The sequence below is a fragment of the Poromitra crassiceps genome (assembly GCF_964638095.1).
Source record: "Poromitra crassiceps genome assembly, chromosome: 10".
NCBI classification, from domain to species: domain Eukaryota; kingdom Metazoa; phylum Chordata; class Actinopteri; order Beryciformes; family Melamphaidae; genus Poromitra; species Poromitra crassiceps.
In genome coordinates this window covers 23,609,468-23,635,460 of record NC_139631.1, presented here as the reverse complement: position 1 = coordinate 23,635,460, position 25,993 = coordinate 23,609,468, and the positions used below count along the sequence as shown (strand labels likewise).

At 42.5% G+C, this 25,993-nt stretch overlaps 3 protein-coding genes across 3 annotated transcripts; all 3 read right to left on the bottom strand.

The window, feature by feature from the left end:
* Positions 1 to 33: 33 nt before the first annotated feature.
* LOC310784197 (uncharacterized protein) lies at positions 34 to 6,420 on the bottom strand. Its single transcript, XM_083645207.1, has 11 exons — positions 6,336 to 6,420; positions 6,026 to 6,188; positions 3,764 to 3,792; positions 3,581 to 3,647; positions 2,907 to 2,947; positions 2,736 to 2,778; positions 2,523 to 2,619; positions 2,250 to 2,412; positions 2,126 to 2,156; positions 208 to 302; positions 34 to 98 (listed from the first exon to the last, which is right to left on the bottom strand). The coding sequence occupies exons 2-8, from the start codon at positions 6,036 to 6,038 to the stop codon at positions 2,373 to 2,375; spliced, it is 330 nt and encodes a 109-aa protein (XP_083501333.1). The 5' UTR covers positions 6,039 to 6,188; positions 6,336 to 6,420; the 3' UTR covers positions 34 to 98; positions 208 to 302; positions 2,126 to 2,156; positions 2,250 to 2,372.
* Positions 6,421 to 10,038: 3,618 nt separating this feature from the next.
* LOC310784191 (FYN-binding protein 1-like) lies at positions 10,039 to 19,392 on the bottom strand. Its single transcript, XM_083645202.1, has 20 exons — positions 19,266 to 19,392; positions 17,043 to 18,141; positions 16,326 to 16,434; positions 15,213 to 15,277; positions 15,068 to 15,084; positions 14,814 to 14,860; positions 14,563 to 14,716; positions 14,029 to 14,188; positions 13,556 to 13,691; positions 13,346 to 13,365; positions 13,094 to 13,145; positions 12,192 to 12,220; positions 12,006 to 12,075; positions 11,323 to 11,357; positions 11,143 to 11,209; positions 10,915 to 11,014; positions 10,626 to 10,788; positions 10,507 to 10,537; positions 10,312 to 10,346; positions 10,039 to 10,212 (listed from the first exon to the last, which is right to left on the bottom strand). The coding sequence occupies exons 1-20, from the start codon at positions 19,266 to 19,268 to the stop codon at positions 10,190 to 10,192; spliced, it is 2,415 nt and encodes an 804-aa protein (XP_083501328.1). The 5' UTR covers positions 19,269 to 19,392; the 3' UTR covers positions 10,039 to 10,189.
* Positions 19,393 to 21,029: 1,637 nt separating this feature from the next.
* On the bottom strand, positions 21,030 to 25,786 carry cUnh5orf34 (chromosome Un C5orf34 homolog; the record flags this gene model as incomplete). Its single annotated transcript, XM_083645206.1, has 10 exons — positions 21,030 to 21,071; positions 21,169 to 21,266; positions 21,352 to 21,421; positions 21,531 to 21,605; positions 21,752 to 21,872; positions 22,094 to 22,195; positions 22,323 to 22,588; positions 24,015 to 24,344; positions 25,186 to 25,275; positions 25,586 to 25,786. 9 exons carry the CDS (start codon positions 25,784 to 25,786, stop codon positions 21,250 to 21,252), a joined length of 1,272 nt encoding a protein of 423 aa, XP_083501332.1. The 3' UTR covers positions 21,030 to 21,071; positions 21,169 to 21,249.
* Between the last annotated feature and the right edge of the window lie 207 nt (positions 25,787 to 25,993).

Sequence of the window (25,993 nt, the reverse complement as noted above, 5' to 3'; positions counted from 1 at the left end):
AGCATAAAAAAGTTTCTTGGTTGGGTGATCAGTTCGGCCTAAAATCAGAGCACTCCTCTTCATATTGCCTCAGTCATCATCATTATCATAGATACAATCTGGAGAAAAAAAGTAGATATTTTTGAAATAATTGAATAAATAAATAAATACATAGCCTACATATTTTTTACATTAAATAATTATGCATGTGTACATTTTGAAGCCTACCTTCTCCAATGTCATCATAAATATCATCTAATGAGATGATTCCAAAAGTCTCAGAGATGCCTGTGAAGAGCCCAGGTCGGTCGTATGATGCATACCTTAAAGACAAGGAGCAATTAGATCAGCTCAGGAAGGATGTCATCAGTGGCCTGGAGAGCATCGACAGAACCACACTCCCTGGCAAGTTGAAGCTCTGGTGCATGCAATTTGGGCTCCTTCCACGTCTCATGTGGCCGCTAACCCTATATGAAGCTTCAATCTCAAAAGTGGAAAAGCTGGAGAGACTGATAAGCTCATACGCAAGGAAGTGGCTCGGTCTTCCCAGGTGCTTCAGCAGCATAGGGCTCTATGGCAAAGGAGCCCTAGAGCTACCCATTTCCAGTCTCTGTGAGGAATACAAGTGTGCCAAAGTAAGACTGGAGATGATGCTAACAGAGTCGAATTACCCATTTGTAGCCCAAGCTGCCCACAACCTGGCTACCGGGAGGAAGTGGAACCCATCTGAAGCAACTCAGCAGGCAAAAGCGGCGCTCAGGCACAGGGACATCGTGGGCCGAGTGCAGCAAGGGAGGAGTGGTCTGGGGCTTGGAGACAGCACACCAGCCTGGCACAAGGCTACCCAGTCTCAGAGACGCAAGCTTGTGGTGCAGGAGATACACCAACAGGAGGACCCAGCAAGGTGCGCAAAGGCCGTCGCTCAGGCAAAGCAAGGGCAATGGATGAGACGGGAGGGAGTGGAGAAGAGAAAGATCTCCTGGAAAGAGCTGTGGGAAATGGAGACATTCAGGGCAAGCTTCACCATCAGGGCTGCCTATGATGTCCTACCATCTCCCAAGAATCTCAGCCAGTGGTATGGAGAAGATCCTACATGCTCCCTTTGCCCGACTCCAGCAACACTAAAACACATCTTGGTGGGCTGCAAGACCAGCCTCACTCAAGGCCGATACACCTGGCGGCACAACCAGGTGCTACGGTGTCTTGCAGCAGTGCTGGAAAGTCAGCGGATGAGCATCAACGCCCTTCCTCCTCCTTCCTCCCACTGGCCGGTGACAGCATTTGTCCGGGAAGGTGAGGGCCAAGGCAGACTCGCCACATCAAGACCGGATACTGGGCGGCTAGGTTGGGCACGTGATTGGAAGATGGTGGCAGACTTAGGCCAGAGGCTCTGCTTCCCAGCTGAGATTGCATCAACCACCCTCAGACCAGACCTTGTGCTTTGGTCAGCCTCACTCCATCTCGTTTACATCATCGAGCTGACAGTGCCCTGGGAGGATGCAGTCAAGGAGGCCTACGAGCGCAAGAAGCTGAGGTATGCCGAGCTCGCCGCCGACGCACAACAACATGGCTGGAGCGCAAAGGTCCGACCGGTCAAAGGAGGCTGCAGAGGGTTTACAGCCACATCAACATCAAGGCTACTCCGGGAGATGGGAGTGCGAGGGGAGGCCCATCGGCAAGCAGTCAAAGACCTCTCCAGAGCTGCTGAAAAGGCTAGTCAATGGCTATGGAGGAAAAGAAAGGACTCCACCTGGGCCCCAAGTGGGTAGATGGCATCTAGGGAGTGAGCCCAGGACGCCGGGATTCACTGCTGAACCCTCTGGAGGTGTCGTGGGCCTATCAGCGAAACATCGAGGAAAGCGGGCGCCCACTTGATAACCCGGAAGATGCCATCACTCACTTGATCATCCCACAGAGTCTAAGCAGCAAGTCTCATGTGCAATTAAGGGATATTAACATCTAGTCCTACATAACAGATCCCTGTGTAAAATACTACATTAATAAAATATTGTCATACAGACACAGGTATAATTTTTGGTGCAGCTTCATTTGTGTGTGTGTGTGTGTGTGTGTGTGTGTGTGTGTGTGTGTGTGTGTGTGTGTGTGTGTGTGTGTTAGAGAGAGAGAGAGAGAGAGAGAGACTTACTCTGCAACCTGAGCCATTGCCACATAGCCAACTGATGAAAAACAAGCAGATAATATGTTTTAATTTCTATCCACTCAAAGCATAATGCATGTTATAAAATCTGCATTGATTGATGCAAACTTACATTTTCCTTCCATATTCCTGCCGATCAGTTTACCATCAGTCGGTTCAACGATGACATCAATCACTTCTCCTGGCTTCAGTTGCAGGTATTTGCTCCCCCATTTCGTAGTGCTCAAAATGGATGCTACAGTAACGTCATACAGCACCTGAATTTCTCCTTCAAACTGGAATCAGATGAACAATTAAACTTTTTTTGTTGTGGAAAACAGAGTAAAAGATGAAAAAAATATATATATCACCAGTATCACAATAAATAGTCAGTAGGAACACATACTTTAAACTTCTTCCTGAATTCCTTTTCTTCTTTTTCAAATTTCTTCTGCTTCTTGGGATCCACCTCTGGCTTTCCTTTTGGAGTAAGCTGTGGCAGTCTACAAGAACACAGACAATCATTGGAAGCTTTTTAAAACTCACTAATTTGCAATCATATGTAGGCGAACTCAGGTGTATTCCGCAATGCATTCCAATGACTGATGCTGATATTTACTTGTTGACATTTGATGGAGGAAAGCTCTGGGATTCATCAACATCTTCATAATCAGCGTATTTGGGCACAGAGACAAGCACAGATTAGTACATAGGATCTCCCCAATGTTTTGGAAGTTTTAATCACCAAAAACCATTGTGAAAACGTGTCTTTGATTGCTGACGTATTTACCTTCATCTGAGATTGGTGGAGGTGGAGGAGGAGGAGGAAAACTGTGGAAACAGAAGAACCAGTGTGAAGATGCAGTGTGGGATGCTTAGTACAGACCTACGGTACATGATATTACACACTTATAAAGGTTAAGATGGGGGGGGGGGGGGGGGGGGGGGGTGCTGTTGTAATAATAATATAACCCCTAGGTATCAACATAACATAAGAACATAAGAATATACATTTTATCAAACTCAGAAAGCAGGCATGGACTGGGAAAGATAATATAGCCATGAACTTCAATAGTAGTAGTGCTGTGTTGTTGTTGCTGCTGTTGGTGGTATATTATATAATAATAGTAATAACAATAACATTATTATTGTTGTTGTTGTCGTCATCGTCATTATATATATACAGTATATATATACACACACACACACACACACACACACACACACACACACATACATAAAGTATTATATATATATATATATATATATATATATATATATATATATATATATATATATATATATATATATATATATATATATATATATATATATATATATATTTTAAGATAAAAGAATGGGGGCATTTGCCTTTAGACAGGACAGTAGGCAAACAGGAAAGGTGGGGAGAGAGAGAGAGGGGATGACATGCAATGCATTCCAATGACTGATGCTGATATTTACTTGTTGAGATTTGGAGGAGGAGGAGGAGGAAAGCTCTGGGATTCATCAGCATCTTCATAATCATTATCTTTGGGCACAGAGACAAGCACAGTTTAGTACATAGGATTTCCCCAATGTTTTGCAAGTTTTAATCCCACAAAAAAAACATTGTGAAGACTTGTCTTTGATTGCTGACATATTTACCTTCATCTGAGATTGGTGGATGTGGAACACTGGGGAAACAGAAGAGTAAGTGTGAAGATGCAGTGTGGGATGCTTAGTACAGACCTACATGATATTGCACACTTATAAAGGTTAAGATAATAAAAATAAAAACATACAAAAAAGGTAGACGTGCATTATGATGGTTGTAGTCTCAACGCCAGACCCATGAGAGTTCTTACACTGATACACTACATTACTGCATGCTGCAGATCTCTCTCTGGGTCTGGGACACTTTCCCTCAGCCAGCTGGGGTCACAAGTGAACCGTTCACTTGGCCAGTGATTGGCCAGTGGTGGATTCAGTCTTCCCCAATCAGTAACGGCTTTGTGATCAGACGACAGGGGAGGCCCAGCCAATTTTTCGAACCGCTCTCTCATTGGTGCTACGACCTGTCAATCATTCAATTTCAAGCCCTCCTAGACCCGCCCTCAAACCCCAGAAGTGGCTGTGAAGTGGCACAGACTCATTTATGTAGTATGCGGAGCACAGCAATTCAACGTAATATTTGAGTCTGGGGAGAGACTATGATGTTGTAATAATAATATAAATCCCTAGGTATCACTCAAACATAAGAATATACATTTTCGAGGATATAAACGCAAATCTGACTCGACGACAGCATTATGCTCAACAGAGTGGAGCTCTTCAACAGCTCAGACAGCACTGTCCGGTTTTTATCAGATACAGACAGTACACCCTAAAATCTATTTTATACAGTGAGTGTATGTCTAAAATCCATAGACTGTAAAAATCTAAGTTAAAATGGGATGCAAAATTATAATTTACTGACACTACTCATGTAATCACTGATCTTTATTGAAAAAGCACAACATGTTATAGCCATAGCAAATGTATTCAGCAATGTACCCTACACAAACTTCATACAGCATAAAAAAGTTTCTTGGTTGGGTGATCAGTTCGGCCTAAAATCAGAGCAGTCCTCTTCATATTGCCTCAGTCATTATCATAGATACAATCTGGAGATTTTTTTTTGATATTTTGAAATAATTGAATAAATAAATAAATACATATTTTTTACATTAAATAATTTTGCATAATGTGTACATTTTGAAGCCTACCTTCTCCAATGTCATCATAAATATCACGTGTATCCCTGTGTAAAATACCACATTAATCAAATATTGTCATACAGACACAGGTATAATTTTCGGTGCAGCTTCATTTGTGTGTGTGTGTGTGTGTGTGTGTGTGTGTGTGTGTGTGTGTGTGTGTGTGTGTGTGTGTGTGTGTGTGTGTGTGTGTGTGTGTGTGTGCGTATGTGTGTGTGTGTTAGAGAGAGAGAGAGAGAGGCCATCGAGAGAGGCCGCCACAGGCAGACCTGGCTCCCAAGAGAGGACAGACTGTGCACCCACTGCACACAAAAGGAGGTGGAAACCGAGCTGCACTTCCTAATCACCTGCCAACTATACGAAGACATCAGAGACACATACTTCCCTCAGATTACAAACATCCAAAAAGACTTTGAAACCATGACGGACAACAAAAAACTTCCATATCTGCTGGGGGAAGTACCGCAATGGGTAAACACAGAAGCACAATTTGTGAACTGTTGTGACAAGAAAAGGATGGAACATAATGGAACATAAGCACCCTAAAGCCAGAGCAGGACAGGCCCCGGGTCTGCCTCCTGCTCCTGCTGTATAGCTTTAAATACCTCTAATAAGAAACAATCAGTGTTTACACAAGTTCCAGGTTTATTTGTACTTGTATATAATTTTTAACTACAGTGTCCACATTTTTCTACTTTGTATTTTCATTCATTTATACCCTTACTTGTATATATTTCGTTCAACAGCCATCAAGCACAATTTTCTCTTTGCACCTTTTAAGTTAATGTTTATACTCTTATGTACAGCTGTTTCTGTTTACACACCTCCTTAGTATATATTTAATTGTAAGCATACTCTTAAGCTAATTTATGTATATTATATTTGAGTGCAATGTTACACTTATATCTTTAACTGTACGGACATTTTTGCTTTTGTGTTTGTTTTCATTTTACACTTGCTTTGGCAATGTATACGTATGTTTCTCATGCCAATAAAGCCCCTTTGAATTGAATTGAAATTGAGAGAGAGAGAGAGAGAGAGACTTACTCTGCAACATGAGCCATTGCCACATAGCCAACTGAAGAAAAACAAGCAGATAATATGTTTTCATTTCTATCCACTCAAAGCATAATGCATGTTATAAAATCTCCATTGATTGATGCAAACTTACATTTTCCTTCCATATTCCTGCCGATCAGTTTACCATCAGTCGGTTCGACGATGACATCAATCACTTCTCCTGGCTTCAGTTGCAGGTATTTGCTCCCCCATTTCGTAGTGCTCAAAATGGATGCTACAGTAACGTCATACAGCACCTGGATTTCTCCTTCAAACTGGAATCCGATGAAGAATTAAACTTTTTTTGTTGTGGAAAACAGAGTAAAAGATTAAAAACTATATATACTGTATATATATATATATATATATATATATATAATATATCACCAGTATCACAATAAATAGTCAGTAGGAACACATACTTTAAACGTCTTCCTGAATTCCTTTTCTTCTTTTTCAAATTTCTTCTGCTTCTTGGGATCCAACACCTCTGGCTTTCCTTTTGGAGTAAGCTGTGGCAGTCTACAAGAACACAGACAATCATTGGAAGCTTTTTAAAACTCACTAATTTGCAATCATATGTAGGCGTGTATTCCGCAATGCATTCCAATGACTGATGCTGATATTTACTTGTTGAGATTTGGAGGAGGAAAGCTCTGGGATTCATCAACATTTATATAATCATCATCTTTGGGCACAGAGACAAGCACAGTTTAGTAGGACACATAGGATCTCCAATGTTTTGCAAGTTTTAATCACCAAAAACCATTGTGAAAACTTGTCTTTGATTGCTGACATATTTACCTTCATCTGAGATTGGTGGAGGTGGAGGAGGAAAACTGGGGAAACAGAAGAGCCAGTGTGAAGATGCAGTGTGGGATGCTTAGTACAGACCTACATGATATTGCACACTTATAAACATTAAGATGGGGGGGGGGGGGGGGGGGAGTGCTGTTGTAATAATAATATCAACCCCTACGTATCAACATAACATAAGAATATACATTTTATCAAACTCAGAAAGCAGGCATGGACTGGGAAAGAGAATATAGCCATGAACTTCAATAGTAGTAGTGCTGTGTTGTTGCTGCTGTTGGTGGTATATTATATAATAATACTAATAACAACAACATTATTGTGTTGTTGTTGTTGTTGTCGTTATATACACACACACACACACACACACACACACACACACACACACACACACACACACAGACACACACACACACACACACACACACACACACAATTATATATATATATATATATATATATATATAAGATTTTAAAAAAATGGGGGCATTTCCTTTAGACAGGACAGTAGGCAAACAGGAAAGGTGGGGAGAGAGAGAGAGGGGATGACATGCAATGCATTCCAATGACTGATGCTGATATTTACTTGTTGAGATTTGGAGGAGGAGGAGGAGGAAAGCTCTGGGATTCATCAGCATCTTCATAATCATTATCTTTGGGCACAGAGACAAGCACAGTTTAGTACATAGGATTTCCCCAATGTTTTGCAAGTTTTAATCCCACAAAAAAAACATTGTGAAGACTTGTCTTTGATTGCTGATATATTTACCTTCATCTGAGATTGGTGGAGGTGGAACACTGGGGAAACAGAAGAGTAAGTGTGAAGATGCAGTGTGGGATGCTTAGTACAGACCTACATGATATTGCACACTTATAAAGGTTAAGATAATAAAAATAAAAACATACAAAAAAGGTAGACGTGCATTATGATGGTTGTAGTCTCAACGCCAGACCCATGAGAGTTCTTACGCTGATACACTACATTACTGCATGCTGCAGATCTCTCTCTGGGTCTGGGACACTTTCCCTCAGCCAGCTGGGGTCAGAAGTGAACCGTTCACTTGGCCAGTGATTGGCCAGTGGTGGATTCAGTCTTCCCCAATAAGTAACGGCTTTGCGATCAGATGACAGGGGAGGCCTAGTGTCCTCTAGTAAGAGAGTGGCGTCAGCGGAGGACCAAAATGCGAGACTCATTAGCCAATGAACAGCCAGGAATGGGTCTCGCGCTACCTTTGCATGCTAAAATAAAGCTGATAATGTACAATTTGATTCAAGGGATGAAAAACCCTTTCAAAGTACAACACAAACTGTATATTTTGCTGCAACTCAACAGTGCTGCTTTTTTTAACTCAAGAGTTCCACTTTCTACTTCCTGGAAAAAAAACTGGTCCATTGGAGTGAATGGAGATGTCGGAACTCTTCTATTATACGGCTCTGGGGAGGCCCAGCCAATTTCTTTTGAACCGCTCTCTCATTGGTGCTACGACCTGCCACTCATTCAATTTCAAGCCCCCCTAGACCTGCCCTCAAACCCCAGAAGTGGCTGTGAAGTGGCACAGACTCATTTATGTAATATGCGGAGCACAGTGATTCAACGTAATATTTGAGTCTGGGGAGAGACTAAGATTCAAGATTTTTATTGTCACTCCGTAGTACAAGTATCACGTGTGAAATCCTTATGCTGTAGACTCCGTTACAACATAGTGCAAAATAACAGGGCATATAGGTGCAGGAAAACAAGATAAACAACAAGCAATAACAGTAAAGCAATAAAAACAAGCCAGAAACAGTGACATTCACTGCACATAGGTGCAAATAGCATAGACAAATTTAAACATAATTAAACATTCTGTTTGCACAGGTGCAAATAACATAGACATAATTAAACATACGTAATGGTAGCAGCTGCAGTACAGCTACTACATGATTGTTTATTTGTGTATGTTAAGGAGTCTCGTGGCCTGCGGGAAGAAACTGTCCCTCAAGCGATTTGTGCGTGCTTTTGTGCGTTCCTCCCTGAGGGTAACAGGGAGAACAGGCTGTTGTGGGGGTGGTTTGTGTCCTTGATGATCTTCAGGGACCTCCTGAGGCACCGCTGGTTGTACAGTTCCTGCAGTTCTGGCAGCTCACATCCTGTTACGTGCTGGGCCGCGCGCCTCACTCTTCTTAGCGCCCTGCGGTTCATGGTGGTACAGTTCCCGTACTAGGTGGTGAAGCAGCCAGTCAGCAGGCTTTCAATGGTGCCTCTGTAGAAGTCCCTGAGGATTTTTGGCCTTAGCCCAAATTTCTTCAGGCGCCTGAGTCCATGTAGTGGCTGTTGGGCCTTTTTGACAACAGTGGCGGTGTGGCTGGCCCATGTCAGGTCCTGGTGGATGTTGACTCCCAGGTACTTGAAGCTGTCCACCCTTTCCACCACTGTGCCCCCCCCCCCCCCCCCCCCCCCCCCCCCCTCCTGTAGTCTACAATGATCTCCTTGGTCTTGGAGAGGTGGTTGTCCTGGCACCATTGTTCCAGGGCCTCCACCTCCTCTCTGTAGGCCGTCTCGTCGCTCCTGGAGATCAGCCCCACGACCGCTGTGTCGTCTGCAAACTTCACGATGATGTTCGAGGTTTGAGTCGCCAGGCAGTCGTGGGTATAGAGGTCGTACCAGAAGGGGCTGGAGACGCATCCCTGGGGCGCTCCTATGCTGATGGTCAGTGGGGAGGTGAGGTTGCTCACTCTCACCACCTGGTGGCGGTCTGTCAGAAAGTCCAAGATCCAGTCACACATTGCTGTGTTTAGTCCCAGATCCTTGAGCTTGCTTACCAACCTGGAGGGTACTATGGTGTTGAATGCTGAGCTGTAGTCCACGAACAGCATTCTCACATACAGTAGGTGTCCTTCCTCTCCAGGTGAGAGAGGGCGGTGTGGAGTATGTGTGCTACTGCATCCGCTGTGCTCCTGTTGGGGCAGTATGCAAATTGGAGCGGGTCGTGGTCCGGGGGCAGTGTGGGGCGGATCTGTGATATGACCAGCTTTTCGTGTACAACTATGATGTTGTAATAATAATATAAATCCCTAGGTATCACTCAAACATAAGAATATACATTTTCGAGGATATAAACGCAAATCTGACTCGACGACAGCATTATGCTCAACAGAGTGGAGCTCTTCAACAGCTCAGACAGCACTGTCCGGTTTTTATCAGATACAGACAGTACACCCTAAAATCTATTTTATACAGTGAGTGTATGTCTAAAATCCATAGACTGTAAAAATCTAAGTTAAAATGGGATGTAAAATTAAAATTTACTGACACTACTCATGTAATCACTGATCTTTATTGAAAAAGCACAACATGTTATAGCCATAGCAAATGTATTCAGCAATGTACCCTACAAAAACTTCATACAGCATAAAAAAGTTTCTTGGCTGGGTGATCAGTTCGGCCTAAAATCAGAGCAGTCCTCTTCATATTGCCTCAGTCATTATCATAGATACAATCTGGAGAAAAAAATTCGATATTTTGAAATAATTGAATAAATAAATAAATACATATTTTTTACATTAAATAATTATGCATGTGTAAATTTTGAAGCCTACCTTCTCCAATGTCATCATAAATATCACTTGTATCCCTGTGTAAAATACCACATTAATAAAATATTGTCATACAGACACAGGTATAATTTTCGCTGCAGCTTCATGTGTGTGTGTGTGTGTGTGTGTGTGTGTGTGTGTGTGTGTTAGAGAGAGAGAGAGAGAGAGAGAGAGAGAGAGAGAGAGAGAGAGACTTACTCTGCAACATGAGCCATTGCCACATAGCCAACTGAAGAAAAACAAGCAGATGTTTTAATTTCTATCCACTCAAAGCATAATGCATGTTATAAAATCTCCATTGATTGATGCAAACTTACATTTTCCTTCCATATTCCTGCCGATCAGTTTACCATCAGTCGGTTCAACGATGACATCAATCACTTCTCCTGGCTTCAGTTGCAGGTATTTGCTCCCCCATTTCGTAGTGCTCAAAATGGATGCTACAGTAACGTCATACAGCACCTGAATTTCTCCTTCAAACTGGAATCAGATGAACAATTACACTATTTTTGTTGTGGAAAACAGAGTAAAAGATGGGAAAAAAAAGAAGAAAAAAAAATATATATATCACCAGTATCACAATAAATAGTCAGTAGGAACACATACTTTAAACTTCTTCCTGAATTCCTTTTCTTCTTTTTCAAATTTCTTCTGCTTCTTGGGATCCAACACCTCTGGCTTTCCTTTTGGAGTAAGCTGTGGCAGTCTACAAGAACACAGACACTCATTGGAAGCTTTTTAAAACTCAATCATATTGAGTTTTATTTGCAATCATATGTAGGCGAACTCAGGTGTATTCCGCAATGCATTCTAATGACTGATGCTGATATTTACTTGTTGACATTTGGAGGAGGAGGAGGAGGAAAGCTCTGGGATTCATCAACATCTTCATAATCATCATCTTTGGGCACAGAGACAAGCACAGATTAGTACATAGGATTTCCCCAATGTTTTGCAAGTTTTAATCACCAAAAACCATTGTGAAAACTTGTCTTTGATTGCTGACATATTTACCTTCATCTGAGATTGGTGGAGGTGGAGGAGGAACACTGGGGAAACAGAAGAGCCAGTGTGAAGATGCAGTGTGGGATGCTTAGTACAGACCTACATGATATTGCACACTTATAAACATTAAGATGGGGGGTGGGGGACATAAAAAAGGTAGAAGTGCTGTTGTAATAACAATATCAACCCTTAGGTATCAACACAACATAAGAATATACATTTTATCAAACTCAGAAAGCAGGCATGGACTGGGAAAGAGAATATAGCCATGAACTTCAATAGTAGTAGTGCTGTGTTGTTGCTGCTGTTGGTGGTGGTGGTATATTATATAATAATACTAATAACAATAACATTATTATTGTTGTTGTCGTTGTCGTCATCGTCATTATATATATATATATATATATATATATATATATATATATATACATATATACATATATATATATATATATACATGTATATATATATATATATATATATATATATATATATATATATATATATATATATATATACTGTATATATAATATATATATATATATATACTGCTATATATATACGGTATATATTTAAGATTGAAAAAAATGGAGGCATTTGCCTTTATTAGACAGGACAGCAGGCAAACAGGAAAGGTGGGGAGAGAGAGAGAGAGGGGATGAGTCATTCCAATGACTGATGCTGATATTTACTTGTTGAGATTTGGAGGAGGAGGAGGAGGAGGAAAGCTCTGGGATTCATCAACATCTTCATAATCATTATCTTTGGGCACAGTGACAAGCACAGTTTAGTACATAGGATTTCCCCAATGTTTTGCAAGTTTTAATCCCACAAAAAAAACATTGTGAAGACTTGTCTTTGATTGCTGATATATTTACCTTCATCTGAGATTGGTGGAGGTGGAACACTGGGGAAACAGAAGAGTAAGTGTGAAGATGCAGTGTGGGATGCTTAGTACAGACCTACATGATATTGCACACTTATAAAGGTTAAGATAATAAAAATAAAAACATACAAAAAAGGTAGACGTGCATTATGATGGTTGTAGTCTCAATGCCAGACCCATGAGAGTTCTTACACTGATACACTACATTACTGCATGCTGCAGATCTCTCTCTGGGTCTGGGACACTTTCCCTCAGCCAGCTGGGGTCAGAAGTGAACCGTTCACTTGGCCAGTGATTGGCTGTGAAGTGGCACAGACTCATTTATGTAGTATGCGGAGCACAGCGATTCAACGTAATATTTGAGTCTGGGGAGAGACTATGATGGTTGTAATAATAATATAAATACCTAGGTATCACCCAAACATAAGAATATACATTTTCTCAAACTCAGAAAGCAGGCATGGAATGGGAAAGAGAATATAGCCATGAACTTCAATAGTAGTAGTACTGTTGTTGTTGTTGTTGTTGTTGTTGTTGTTGTTGGTGGTGGTATATATTATATAATAATACTAACAACAACAACAAGAAGAAAAACAACATCATCATCATTATTGTTATTATTCATTAGTAGTAGTAGTAGTAGTAGTAGTAGTAGTAGTAGTAGTAGCAGCAGCAGCAGCAGCAGTACTATTAGTTGTAGTGGTAGTATCTCAGGTTCAGGTTAAAGTTTATACCAAGGTTTTTGTCATCAGTACAGACTTTGTATTTGGTCAAACACTGACCCCTACTGTCTGTCTCAGATATCTCTAGCACCAGTTTTTGCATTCCCTCTGGTTTCTACACCACCAAATCTGTCCCATCCATTCAAAACATAAGTACAAGCACAAGTACAACCTTATTCCTTGGTCAGCACTGTCCAGATCATCATAAATATCATCATCGTCAACTGTTTAAAAAAGGGAAAAGTCATTACTGTAGACAGGGTTTGTTATTATTGTATTTTAACAATTTAATTTCACACAAAAATAAACAAAATCATCATCACCATCATCATCATCATCACCACCACCACCACCATCGTAACAATAATTAAATACAAACAAACAAACAAACAAACAAACAAACAAACAAATAACCACAGCTTACCATTTTGGCCTTTGAACCCACTGGAAAAGCGAGAGAGCATCAAATCAGCAATCCACATCCAAAATGTATGATCGAACAAAGAAGAATCAGTCATGTGACTGAAAATCTTTGGTGAACTTGTGTATCTTTTTAAGATGTCAATGCAGTGTTTCAGAAGTCATTCTAGATTGTGTTGTCTGGAATGACGTGTCTTGTTGTCACCGACTGTACCTGCAGATCTCAACATCGCCCCCGATGTCATCATAAACCTCTGAGTCTCCTTCGGACTGGTCAGACAGCCTGGTTGTCACCTGTTTTTTCAAACGATCATAGTCTATGTCGACAGACTCGGTCTTCACATAGCCATCTGGAACAGCAAAGCACATTTCACAACTCCTAAAAATCAACAGAGCCAACACTTCCCTTTTAATGTGTAAAGTAAAAAAAAAAAAAACATATGATCAGGGAGTGTGACAGACTTTCTCAAGTGTTTTGTCTCATTGTTTTTTGGATGTCCTGAAATAGCCTTTAATAAAGAGCACCTTCCGATCATTGCTTGGATATTTTATCACAGGTATCCCCATTGCCAGCTTTCCTACTGCCCGCTTTCTACTGTCCATTTCATAACTGTTAGCAAGCAGCACTGTGTGTGTGTATCTCTGTGTGGGTGCCCGTGCGCGCATGTGTGTGTCTGTGCCACTTACAGCAGCCTTCCATGTTCCTGGCCAGCCATAGACCCTTTGGGTTTTCTGTGATGCGGACGATCTCTATGGTCTCTCCCTGCTTCAGAGGCAGCTCTGTCTTCCCTCCTTTACAGTCCAGCCGGGCCTTCCCCTTCTGGATGACTTCGATTGGCCCTTTAATCTTTATAGGCATGAGATGCAGAGACGTGAGCTATATGGCTCCCTGACCTTCTTTGTATCATTTGCCTTGTTTTGTCAGCACAATGCATGAATTGACAAGATTGTGTGCATGTAATTCCATTATATTAGTTCTATTAGTGTCACTATATCATGTATGTGTTGGTATATTCCTGCTGAGGTGACATGTTTTCAATTGTAAATCAAAAGTAGGTTTGTGTTTTCTGAGCGATTTTGTTTGTGTTTGTGGGTGCATTTTGTGATGTTGTGTCTTGTGTGTGTTTTTTGAAGATGTTTGCTGCTATGTTTTTCTAACTGTATGTTAAAATTTAAATTAATAAAAAATTGATCACAAAAAAAGTAGGTTTGTCCCTTTACCTTGAACTTCTTCTTGACCTCTTGTTCCCTCTTCTCTTTGGTTTTCTGTAATTTCTTTTCTTGTTGTTGTTGTTTCTTCTCCTCTTTCTTATCGATTTTGTTTGGCGCTGTCATTTCCACCAAACTGTTGCTTTCATTAGGCTTCTCATCATTCCTGTTATGTGCAAACATAGTAACGGATGCTAAATGAAACCAGCTTGGCAGTATGTATAAAGATTATTTAGGCTAAATTTGGAAGGAGGAACTCTCACCATATCTCATCTAGCTCTTCATACAGGTCCTCATCTGATAACTCTACCTGCTTAAGGCAGAGAAACAATATACTGTAGTCAAGCGGCAAGCAAAGGTCTGTAATTTGCTAGATTTCATTGTAAACCTCTCATTATGTTAGTTGCAACATACTGTAGCTGTCCATTTTAAAATGAGTACCAGAGTGCATGGTGACAATCAAGCGCATGGTGCCGACTGAACTGCTTTTGGATGATCCACACAAGACAATACTTACCTCAGTCGCAGGATGTCCTGTAAAGACAAAACAGCAGGTAATTCAACAATCTTCTCTCTTGTGAGATAAATTAAAGGGCACTTGACTGATTAAGAGAATGATTTATTTATTTGATTTTATTTTTGATTTGAAAATCAGCTAGCACCTTCAAGGGTATGGTCCGCGATCCCAATATCATCATAGCACTCCTCCTCGTCCAGCTGTTGGCTCCTTGTTTAAGGCCAGAAAGAGGAACTCAGTTGCAATAATTCAAACACTGTACAGGCAGACTCACAAAGCCTTTTTGTGACCGGGTCTTCTATCTGTCTGGGTGGAGAATGGCTAGTTCCTCTAATTAACAATAACATACAATAATACTTATGACTCTTGCCTTCATTTATAGTAGGTTAGACTACTGCAATAGCCTTTTTTCTGGTCTCTCCAAAAAAGAACTTAGGCAACTTCAACTCATTCAGAATGCTGCTGCTAGAGTTCTAACGAAGACTAAGAAAGCTGATCATATCACTCCAGTTCTTAAGTCCTTACACTGGTTGCCAGTGTGTCATAGAATAGATTTTAAAATACTGTTATTAGTCTATAAATCACTTAATGGCCTAGGCCCAAAATACATAGCTGAATTGCTCCCACGCTACGAACCGTCTAGAACTCTTAGGTCAACAGGGTCCAGCTTATTAACTGTCCCTAGGATCAAATCAAATCATGGGGGGAAGGCTGCATTTACCCACTATGCTTCTGCTAGCTGGAACAAATTGCCTGAAGACCTCAGATCTGCCCCAACCTTACTTACTTTTAAAAATAGACTAAAGACTTTTATGTTTACCGTCGCTTTTAACTGCTGACAGCTACTATGCAAACCCAATGAGTCCTCTATAAGTTTTAGCTCTTTCTGCAACTGCTGCGCCTGTTGCTTATTGCACTTTTTATACTCTTTTTTTTAAAGTTTTGTTGTGATGCTTTTAAATGTCCATTTTATTTCTTCTTTTCGTTTATTTTCCTGTCAACCATTTTATGTACTTAATGAAGTTGCTTAATGCACTTTTTATACTCTTTTTTTTTTTAAGTTTTGTTGTGATGCTTTTAAATGTCCATTTTATTCTCTTCTTTTCTTTTCTTTTCCTGTCAATCATTTTATGTGAAGCACTTTGAATTGCCTCTGTGTATGAAATGTGCTATACAAATAAACTTGACTTGACTTGACTTGACTTGGCAATCTCAACATTAGCTGAAAATACATCAGCTTTGCAACACTTGTACTTACATGGAAGTTGTGTGGTTAGGTGGTAGGCACGAAGGTGGAGGGGGAGGGAACTTATTGCTTTGACGGGTAGATAGAGGAGCAAGAGGAGCGGGTATTTTCATCCCTGGATCTGTCACACAAAAATGCCATCTTAAATCAGTAGTATCTAAAGTCACTGTCACATCTTCAGAGACCTGAACATGCTAAGTTTAGACAATGGCATTGCTTTTGCAAACGCCAATCTTATTCGCACGTGTTTGCATGACCATGCTCCTCAGGCTCTCTGCAACATGGTGCGACCGATACAGGCCTTCGGATTGTCCACTATGCTGCAGGGCACGCGGGTGTGTGTGTGTGTGTGTTGCTCACAAAATGTTACCTTAAGTTTACATGTGCATGACATCAGTCTTATGACATCACTGATGATACTGTAAGGGACCATTCTGGAAAATCTCCTTTGGCCAGACATCATTTTCAATAAAGGGAGCCTAACACATGGAATGCACTACTATACCTACTGAACTCAAAACAGAACAAAATGGTCAACATTTTAAAATTAATACGAAGGATTTTTTGTTCCCTATCAAATAAACATTAAATGACATTAAATGAAATAAGGCTATTTCTATGTCAGCCATTTTCACTGTATAGTTTGTTAGGGAACCAATAATGGTATGAGTCAATCACTGAATACGATTCTCCAAAGTGCAATTCAAACACCATTTAAGGGTCTCTCACCATTATTGAAGGATGGTCTCTTCCCTTTAAATCGATGTATGTCAACATTAGGTGGCCTAGGAGGCTTCACAGGAGGATTTCCCAGAACCACCACACTAGGGAGGCTCATCTTGTTAGGAACAGACGGATCAGTACTATCTCTTTGAGGCTGATGTTGGGTTCCAGACATCCCTCGAAAGTTGGGTTTCTGCGTTGCTGGGGGTTTGGAGGATACAGAGTTGATGGGGTCCAAAGTTTGGGGACCCTCTTTCAACATGGCAATTTTCCGTTTGCGAAAAGAGCTTTGTAGGGCCAGAGCTAGTGGAGGTTTATCATCGGTGCTCATGAGCGGTTTGGGGATCGGTGGCACACTTGGTTCCTGGGACTGGGAGAACTGAGACTGCAGTGAAGAGATGGAGGAGGTCTTTGGTTTGGGGATGGGTGGCACACTGGGTTCCTGGGACTGGGAGAACTGAGAGTGCAGTGAGGAGATGGAGGTCTTTGGTTTGGGGGCATCAGGTTTGGGGATGGGTGGTGCACTGGCTTCCCGGGACTGGGCGAACTGAGACTGCAGTGAAGAGATGGATGTCTTTGGTTTGGGGGCATCAGGTTTGGGGATGGGTGGTGCACTGGTTTCCAGGGACTGGGAGAACTGAGAGTGCAGTGAAGCGATGGAGGTCTTTGGTTTGGGGGCATCAGGTTTGGGGATGGGTGGTGCACTGGCTTCCCGGGACTGGGCGAACTGAGACTGCAGTGAAGAGATGGAGGTCTTCGGTTTGGGGATGGGTGGCACACTGGGTTCCTGGGACTGGGAGAACTGAGACTGCAGTGAAGAGATGGAGCTCTTTGGTTTGGGGACATCAGGGGGTTTAGGGGTTGATGGGGTAGATGCTATCCCACTGTTGGTCATCGACGCTGGCTTGGCTGAGGCAGGAGTCATCATGGTTTTGTTGGATGAAGCCACTTTCAGTGGAGGTTTCATCGCTGGAGGTCTGGCTTGAAGGGAGGACCCAGCAGACCTTTGTTGGGTTGCCAGTTTGTGGTGATTATCCTGCACAGGGCTGCCTCCTGTATCGAAACTAGCCATGAGACCCCTGACATTTGCCTGAGATTTGCTTTCCTATATAGAAGAGGAGAAGAGGAGAAAGAATCAATGCAGTCTTGATTCCCTAATGTCTTGCTAAAGACAGGGTTCATACAGACATTACAAGATGAAATTATAAATTTGCCCCAAAATGGGCATCAAATTTGAATTACGGAGTAAAGGCTTAGTTTTTAATAGTGGTAAATGTAGCAAAGCAGGCCAGACTGGTCACTGGGCATCTGTTCTCACATCCAGGTCAAAACTATGGCCAATATCAATACAATTAAAATAGTTATTATCAGAGGTGCACAAGTGCAAGTCCAAGTCATTACTGCACCATGACTGCATGCAACATTGGGGAGTGACGGTGACAAAGTTCTGATTCTGAGCAATTTAGTTATAAGCACTTGATGAACAAAACTAATAATAATAATAATAATAATATAAGACAGTGTTATGTGGTTCATTTGAATTTCAATTACTTTTCAAACACTTGGTTAAGCATTGGCTATTTTCAAGGTATTCCAGTACTATTTTTTCCCTCAAAATCCAAGCACTTCTAGCACTTTGTATGAACCCTGTATAAAGAGGATGGATACCAGTAATATAAACCTTTCAAATCTAGATAGTCTGGAACAAACATTAGCACAAATTGCAAAATTATACAAACACATCTGCTAGCAAAGGGTTTAAAGCAGAACTTAGGGAACATATATATATATATTTTATTTTTTTACTTAAATTTCCTAACATTTACCAAGCACCTCTGAGCCTATCATGCTGCGTTGATGTCTTCGTGGCTAGATAATTCAGACATACAATACTCTTCTTACACAGGAAGTACAAGGGATCTCACCATCTTAATAATGTGAGAACTGTGAAGAGCCCCCTACGCATTATGAACATACTGTATGTTATGAACAGTCAGTATTAGTTTCCAGCACAATGATGTCTCTGAGTAATGTTCTTTATGTTTTTCCAGTTAAAATCAATTCTATTGATATATGATATATAAGTGTCACCTATAGTGAGACTACAGAATAGAAGTAACACTATGGGCAACACATTGTGTTGCTTCTACTGTGACACTATAGGAGGCAACGTATATTCTCGAAGAACCCCCATCCTCAAAGATACATAAACAATAATGCAAGACTCACCATGTTTCCATCGATGTAGAAGCAATATATAAAGTGCTGCTTAGAGCATCTCTTTTTAGGCAGCTCCTCCTTCCTAGTACTGTGACTGACACATTTTCTGCCGTTAAACAGATTAACCTCAAGTCTCAGCCAGATGACCAACATGTATGAGCAAGCGACTATCACACTGATGCTCATGTATGACATCCACTTCCCTTTCTGTGTTATGGCAGAATGCACAATGCATGCAGAACAGAATATGTTGAGAAATTGGACGCATTTCCTTTGTACCCTTGCCTACGCAGGCCTGTGGTTGAGCATGAAACCACAACCTGTTTGAGACTTTGGGACAGTTAAGATTTGATCTGTACACAGCTCACATGAGCAGATATTCTATGCCCAACTTCAGTTCCGACCAAGACTCAGGTACAGATTTCTCCTCCGATTGTTGGGAGGGGAAAATCGGGAATAAATTGGCGGGAAAACCCCTGTAATATGAGCCTGGCATTACACGAACACTTCAGAACAAACTTTAATTTCTACTCAATAGTACTGCAGATGTCCAATTGAGGTCATCTTCTCGTCCTGGAGCTCATAACACAGAACTTGCTAGTTACGTGAGTGTAGCCTAGCCTAACCACAATTTCTCACAAGCCAAAGTGTGGATGTTGTTGCCCAGGATACAAGCGGGTGTGAAAACCACAACACCATTTAAACATAGTCTCTCGTCCTCAGGAAGAGAGAACGCAGCAACACGGACTAAGGTCAAACATTTTCTGTAAATGTTGCTGGCCTCGAATACAAATTCAACTGGCATAGGAATAATGGCAAATACAAGTTCAAGAACCCTGATTCATTTAATAGTGTATACTCATAGTTGTACAACAACTGTAAAGTCCCAATAGTCCATGGAACTATGACAACCATTTACATATTTTCTACTTCCTTCTCTCGAGCAGTAGGATACTGTTTGAAGTGAGAGTGGCACTGGTTGGTATGAGAGCATCAATGTCCTGTATGGCTTTAGCTGTTCTCTGCAGTGCGTCGGCGATGCAACTCTCAGTCACTGGTTCCCTACGAGTCTCCTCTTCAGCAGAACTAGATCCCAGATCTGAAGCAAATTGAGTACTTCTTGGCACATTACTGTTCTCCAGCAGAACTAGACACAGGATGTTAAAGAACACACACTTCGACAGCTGTGCAACAATCTCTGACACAGGCGACAATTGTTGCCAAGAAACTCATTCTGCAGGAATGGAAGTCCACCTCTCCACCCTCTTTTCAGCTGTGGTTGGCGGACATGATCTCTGTTATACGGATGGGACCCGTTTCTGGCCTACCTTGACGAGGTTAGGGGCGACGAGTGATTCGCCCGGCTGGTCTCCCATGGACCCCATTGTGTGAGATCCCATGCATAACATTTTTTACAAGCACATAAGCACTGTATGCAGTTGGTAGCACCACGTTGTAATATTGGAGTGTCGATGTATATGTATGTTTTCTTTCTTTCTTTCTTTCTTTCTTCTCATTTCCTGTATCTGAGTTTGTTTGTTTTTGTGTGTTGGTGTTCTGAAAATTGCAAAATAAAACATTGAAAAGAAAGAAAAAAGGAAGAAAAAAAGAAGACACACTTCTTCACTCAGAATGATTACCTACAGTAGCAGGTAACTGGACTGCCAGCTAGTACAGTGTTCTAAACATGTAATACAAGTACAATTTCAAACCCTGATAATAATAATGTCCTTATACCTACTATAATCATCTCAGAGTTCAAGGATACAGTTGAATCGTTTTATCTTCTCCAGTTCTGCAGCTACGAGGTCTGACCTGAAAGTGGATGGAAAGTCACTCGACATTACATGTCATGAACGTGATTTTAAAGCCGTTAAGTAATGAGAGCTCAGTGGAACACACTGTAACTCACCCACTGTGTGTGCTTTGTGTGACGATCATGTGACGATCTATAGGCGCAAGGTTGGGTAGGTTTTCTTCAAATACCTCCAGCTCAGACAAATGTCTGTCCTGTAAACAAAATAATACAAATGTATTTAGAAAGCTGAACAGTTTGTAAATATCACTTAACATCTGTATGGTCCAAGTCTTTGACCTGTTGCAAGCAGCTGGCTGTGGCAGGGAGCTTTAACGAGTGCTTGGCCTGGTTGTAGCAAGTGAGGATCCTGAAAAAAAGAAAACAGTGATGTGAACTGAGACTCAAATGACAGAGAACAGCCATCAAAATGTTGACCACTGTCTTACAGTGGGCGGTTACCTGCTTGCACGACTCACAATAGAGCCCACAGAGTAGCGTTGCCCAGGGACATCAGGTGGAAGGTTGCTCAGGTGGTATGTTACCTCTTTCACCTGGGAGACAGACGCCCAATTATGCAAAGAAGACCCAAATAACTGTCGTTGCTTTCGCTTAAGAGGCTTTGTATCCCAAAGCAGGGTTATAGATCAGACTATAGGGCTTGTATGGCGGCTACTGTACATGACCGGCTGAAGCTCACCTTCCCTGACTGGGGCTCAGTTTTGTGGTGTGTGAAGTAACTGGTAAGGACACCATTAGACCGGATGACCGATCCATCTCCTGGGGAAACCTCGATGACTGAGATAGCTCCAGCGGGGATCCTACAAGATCAAACTCAAGGACTTTTCAATGACTGTCAAGGTTTTGACATTGGTCAAAATTAGAAATCACAAAGGCCTGATTTTTTTTTTACATAATGATCATGTCAACCCAAGAAATTATGGTAAAACCATTGATCCATTTTGTTTAATTTTTCTCAACTCATCGCACTTTCAAGGATTTGAAGGCCCGTGGGAACATGAAAATCTAATGAGCTGCGTACCTGTAGATGACTCCTTGGCACCACATCACTTTGAGCAGCTCTTCTGGAAGGATTTGGTCTGACTCTTCCTCGCCGTGGGCCAGGGGGTCTTTAAAATTCCACCTTAAACACATTCAGCAATGAAATGCTACATGTATAGGGATGATGACACATGTAAAATCTGTCACTGCACATCTTTCATTGGTGCACCTTGTGTGCTCGATTGATTAAAGTCAATGAATGAGTGAACCTGTGGTGATGAGGCAAGGGACACGTGAGAGGCAGTGCCTCAGGCAGACGAAAGCTTCTCTCCTCTCTGTGTCCAGCTGTCATGTTTATCCTCCAAACCTCCTGGCTGGAGACTATTCTTCCCTCTGCTGCGATATCTCCAGGAGGCTTGGAGAGGCGAGCACTCCAGTGGTGGCGGGCCAGGGAGAGAGGGTAGCGCCACATGGGGGCGACACCGGAGCAGGAGTGATGCTGGACCACTGTGGTCGACTGGTACAGCTCTTCTGGCTTCGAAGAGAAAGGGAGAAGAGAGGAGAAATCAGTAAGGCTGTGATCCTCCTAGTGGCACTGGAAGGTAGTGTCAGCTTGTGGTAGTTTGTTGCATGTTAGTGGCTAGTCAGTGACACGCAAGTGCGTGACAACTAGTGGCATGCAGTGGAAGCCTGTGGCAGTCATGGATGTATTAAAAGAACCGGATAGGGTATAGGACACGCCCACCAATTCATTTGAATGTAAGCTACACATTGGCACAGGAAGCATTTTGAAGGGGGTTTTCTTCCTGGTTGTACTTCCATGATGTGCGGCCCAAGATCATGTGCGCATGCCTGCTTGTGTTCACGAGCGAGCCCAGGCCCAGATTTATAGTGGCCAGAGCCAAAGAGAGAGAGGGAGCTGCAGAAAATGGCTCTTGGTTGCTTCTGAAAAAATAAATGGCCCATAATATAAAACTTGATCATCAAACGAGTCGTGTTGGACTCTGAGTGATACCCAGAACAATTTTCGCTGAGTTTTACAGCTGCTATTTCCCCCATGTCAGTGGATGCAGGGCGTCACATGACATGCAATACAGAGCTTAGCCACCATGTTCAATTTGCTTCAAGGCCCAGGGGTCTCATTTTGTGCATGAAGCACGTGCCTATATGCCACTGACATGACGGTGCCACTAGCTGCCACTGATGTGACGGTGCCACTAGCTTCCACTGAAGTGCCACTAGCTTCCACTGAAGTGCCACTAGCTTCCACTGCATGTGACTGAAGTTCCACTAGCTTCCACTGCATGCCACTGAAGTGCCACTAGCTTCCACTGCGTGTGACTGAAGTTCCACTAGCTTCCACTGCATTCCACTGAAGTGCCACTAGCTTCCACTGCGTGCCACTGAAGTGCCACTAGCTTCCACTGCATGCCACTGAAGTGCCACTAGCTTCCACTGAAGTTCCACTAGCTTCCACTACGTGCCACTGAAGTGCCACTAGCTTCCACTGAAGTGCCACTGAAGTGCCACTAGCTTCCACTGCGTGTGACTGAAGTTCCACTAGCTTCCACTGCATTCCACTGAAGTGCCACTAGCTTCCACTGCGTGCCACTGAAGTGCCACTAGCTTCCACTGCGTTCCACTGAAGTGCCACTAGCTTCCACTGAAGTGCCACTGAAGTGCCACTAGCTTCCACTGAAGTGCCACTAGCTGCCACTGAAGTGCCACTAGCTTCCACTGCGTTCCACTGAAGTGCCACTAGCTTCCACTGCGTGCCACTGAAGTTCCCCTAGCTTCCACTGAGTACCACTAGCTACCACTGAATATCCATTGAGATTCCACAAGGTGACACTACCTGCCAGTGCCACTACGAGGATCCTGGTGTCTCTCAGAGAAATAGAACAAAATCAGATAAAAAACAAGTTCGAAATGAGCAGTGAAATGTTGATGGGAAGCATTACCTTGGGCAGAGGAGAACACGATCTGCGCAGCCCCTTCTTTGTGGTTCCTGTACCCTGAACCTCTGTGGTCTTATCGTGGCCTCTCTGGTGCTGCTGACTGACTGGCCATCCATCAGGGTCTCTGCTAAGGCCATGCGTCCTGTGGTGCTGACTGACAGGCTGACTGAGGCTGCAGGTGAACTCGACTGAGAAGTCTTCCCCTGACGATGACAGCGTCAGGGCAGCCCGTCCCTCCGCTGACCTGACGATGGTCTCGCCGCCAGGTCCGAACTCGGCGTCGCAGGACGACAACTCGGGCCACTCCACATGTGAGTCAATACTGAAGAAAGGCTGTACGAGGGATGGGAGACACAGATGATAACTGTATAGAGTTAAGCCTAAGCAGTAGCCCTCAGGCTCTTTAGATCGTTGCCTGTCAACAGTACACGTATTATCCATTCACCTAGCCAAAATCCTTTAGGGAATCTGGGTTGGGTATTAAACTCACCTTATTTCTGCACTTTGAAGTCACAGGTAGTAGGGTCGCATGGGGAAACCTTATTATATCGGAAGGCTAGTTGCGCCAAAACGTGAGCGGTTATTCTTTTAAAAGACAAAGTTTGACGAGAATCAGCCAGTTGCCTGTCCAGATGCATGTGCACTGGCATCATTTGGTGATTCCGCTGGGAAAAATAAGGTTCTGGACTAGTGCATGTTAAAAGTTTACACAGATTGTACCCTTTGGGGCTTTTTTTAAAAGGTTGTTGGCAATTTGAGCAATGTGTCACATCTGCCATCTTTCTGACTATCTTTGCTGTCACACGTTGGGGGGCTCTCTAAAATGCATTGCAAAATGTCTGTAGAAGACGAAACGATGCTAGTGCACACATGCGTCTGTACTGTTTCCAGGCAACTGGACGATTCTCGTGAAACTTTGTCTTTTAAAAGAATCGCTCACTTTTTGGTGCAACTAGGCTTCCGATATACCCCATGCAACCCTACCTGTGACTTCAAAGTGCAGAAATAAAGTGAGTTTAATGCCAGACAAAGATTCCCTAAATGATTTTGGTTAGGTGAATGGAGGGCTCTTCTTGTACTGTTGACAGGCAACGATCTAAGAGAGCCTGAGGGTTACCTAAGCAGAAGACTTTTAAACAAGGACTAGTACTGGGTTAGCAAAAGGCCTTGGTACCTTTTTGAGGACCGCAGGGATGAGTTCCTCTGGCAGGTATGGTCGAGTGGCATACTTATTCCTGAATACCAACGCAGCTTCCATCATCTCCTACAAAATCATCATCATAATTTTAAACAAGATAGTAGGCTACTATCTTAGCTAACTACTACTACTATTAGTAGCCTATAAGCAAGTATTACCAAGAAATGCCTTTGGGAGTACCACACCACCAACCAGCATCAGGCTTGTATAGAACAACAGCATTGTTGTTCTTTGTTTTCATGTTTTTATTTCGAGTCTTGTGTGATTTTATGACTGTTTTGTTTTTTGCTCTGCTGCAATCCAAAGTGCCCTTCTGGGACATATGAATAAACTTGAACTTGAACTTGAACTAATCTGCTGTATTCATCTTTAGTACCTTGTATGTGCTGATGGTGAACCTGGACCTCTGACGGAGTGTGCGTGTGGTCTGCAGAGGATGTCCGGAGGAGGGGGCTTTCACCAGCATGAACTCACAGCCGCACGGCGACAGCTGTAACTGGGATCCGTCTCCGTAGCGAACATCCACCGACTCATCCTCATACATGCTCATCAAGACACTGGACCCTGCTTCCATCATTAAAACTGTATTATGTGATCTGGCAGCACTTCATAAAAGTTACCGTTGCAGCCAAAAACGCTAAACTCAAACCACAAACATCTGTGTGGAAACGTCGACGTCATCAGGAGGAGACGTTTGTTTTGGTTGCGCGCGCCGGTGAAGGAGACACATGTCATGCACCATGCACCCAGTAGTGGACTGATCTGGGTTAAGTTTTTGATCATG

Bases quoted from the DNA above. Each gene is read 5' to 3' on its own strand.
- LOC310784191 (XM_083645202.1), bottom strand. The intron at 15,278-16,325 runs GTAAGTACAAGT...GCCTTAAACAAG, and splicing joins CCTAACCACACAACTTCCAT to GAGCCAACAGCTGGACGAGG. The intron at 13,146-13,345 runs GTAAGCTGTGGT...TTTTTTAAACAG, and splicing joins TGGGTTCAAAGGCCAAAATG to TTGACGATGATGATATTTAT.
- LOC310784197 (XM_083645207.1), bottom strand. The intron at 2,948-3,580 runs GTAAATATCAGC...CTGTTTCCACAG, and splicing joins CCTCCTCCAAATCTCAACAA to TTTTCCTCCTCCTCCTCCAC. The intron at 2,620-2,735 runs GTAAATATCAGC...GTGTTCTTGTAG, and splicing joins CCTCCATCAAATGTCAACAA to ACTGCCACAGCTTACTCCAA.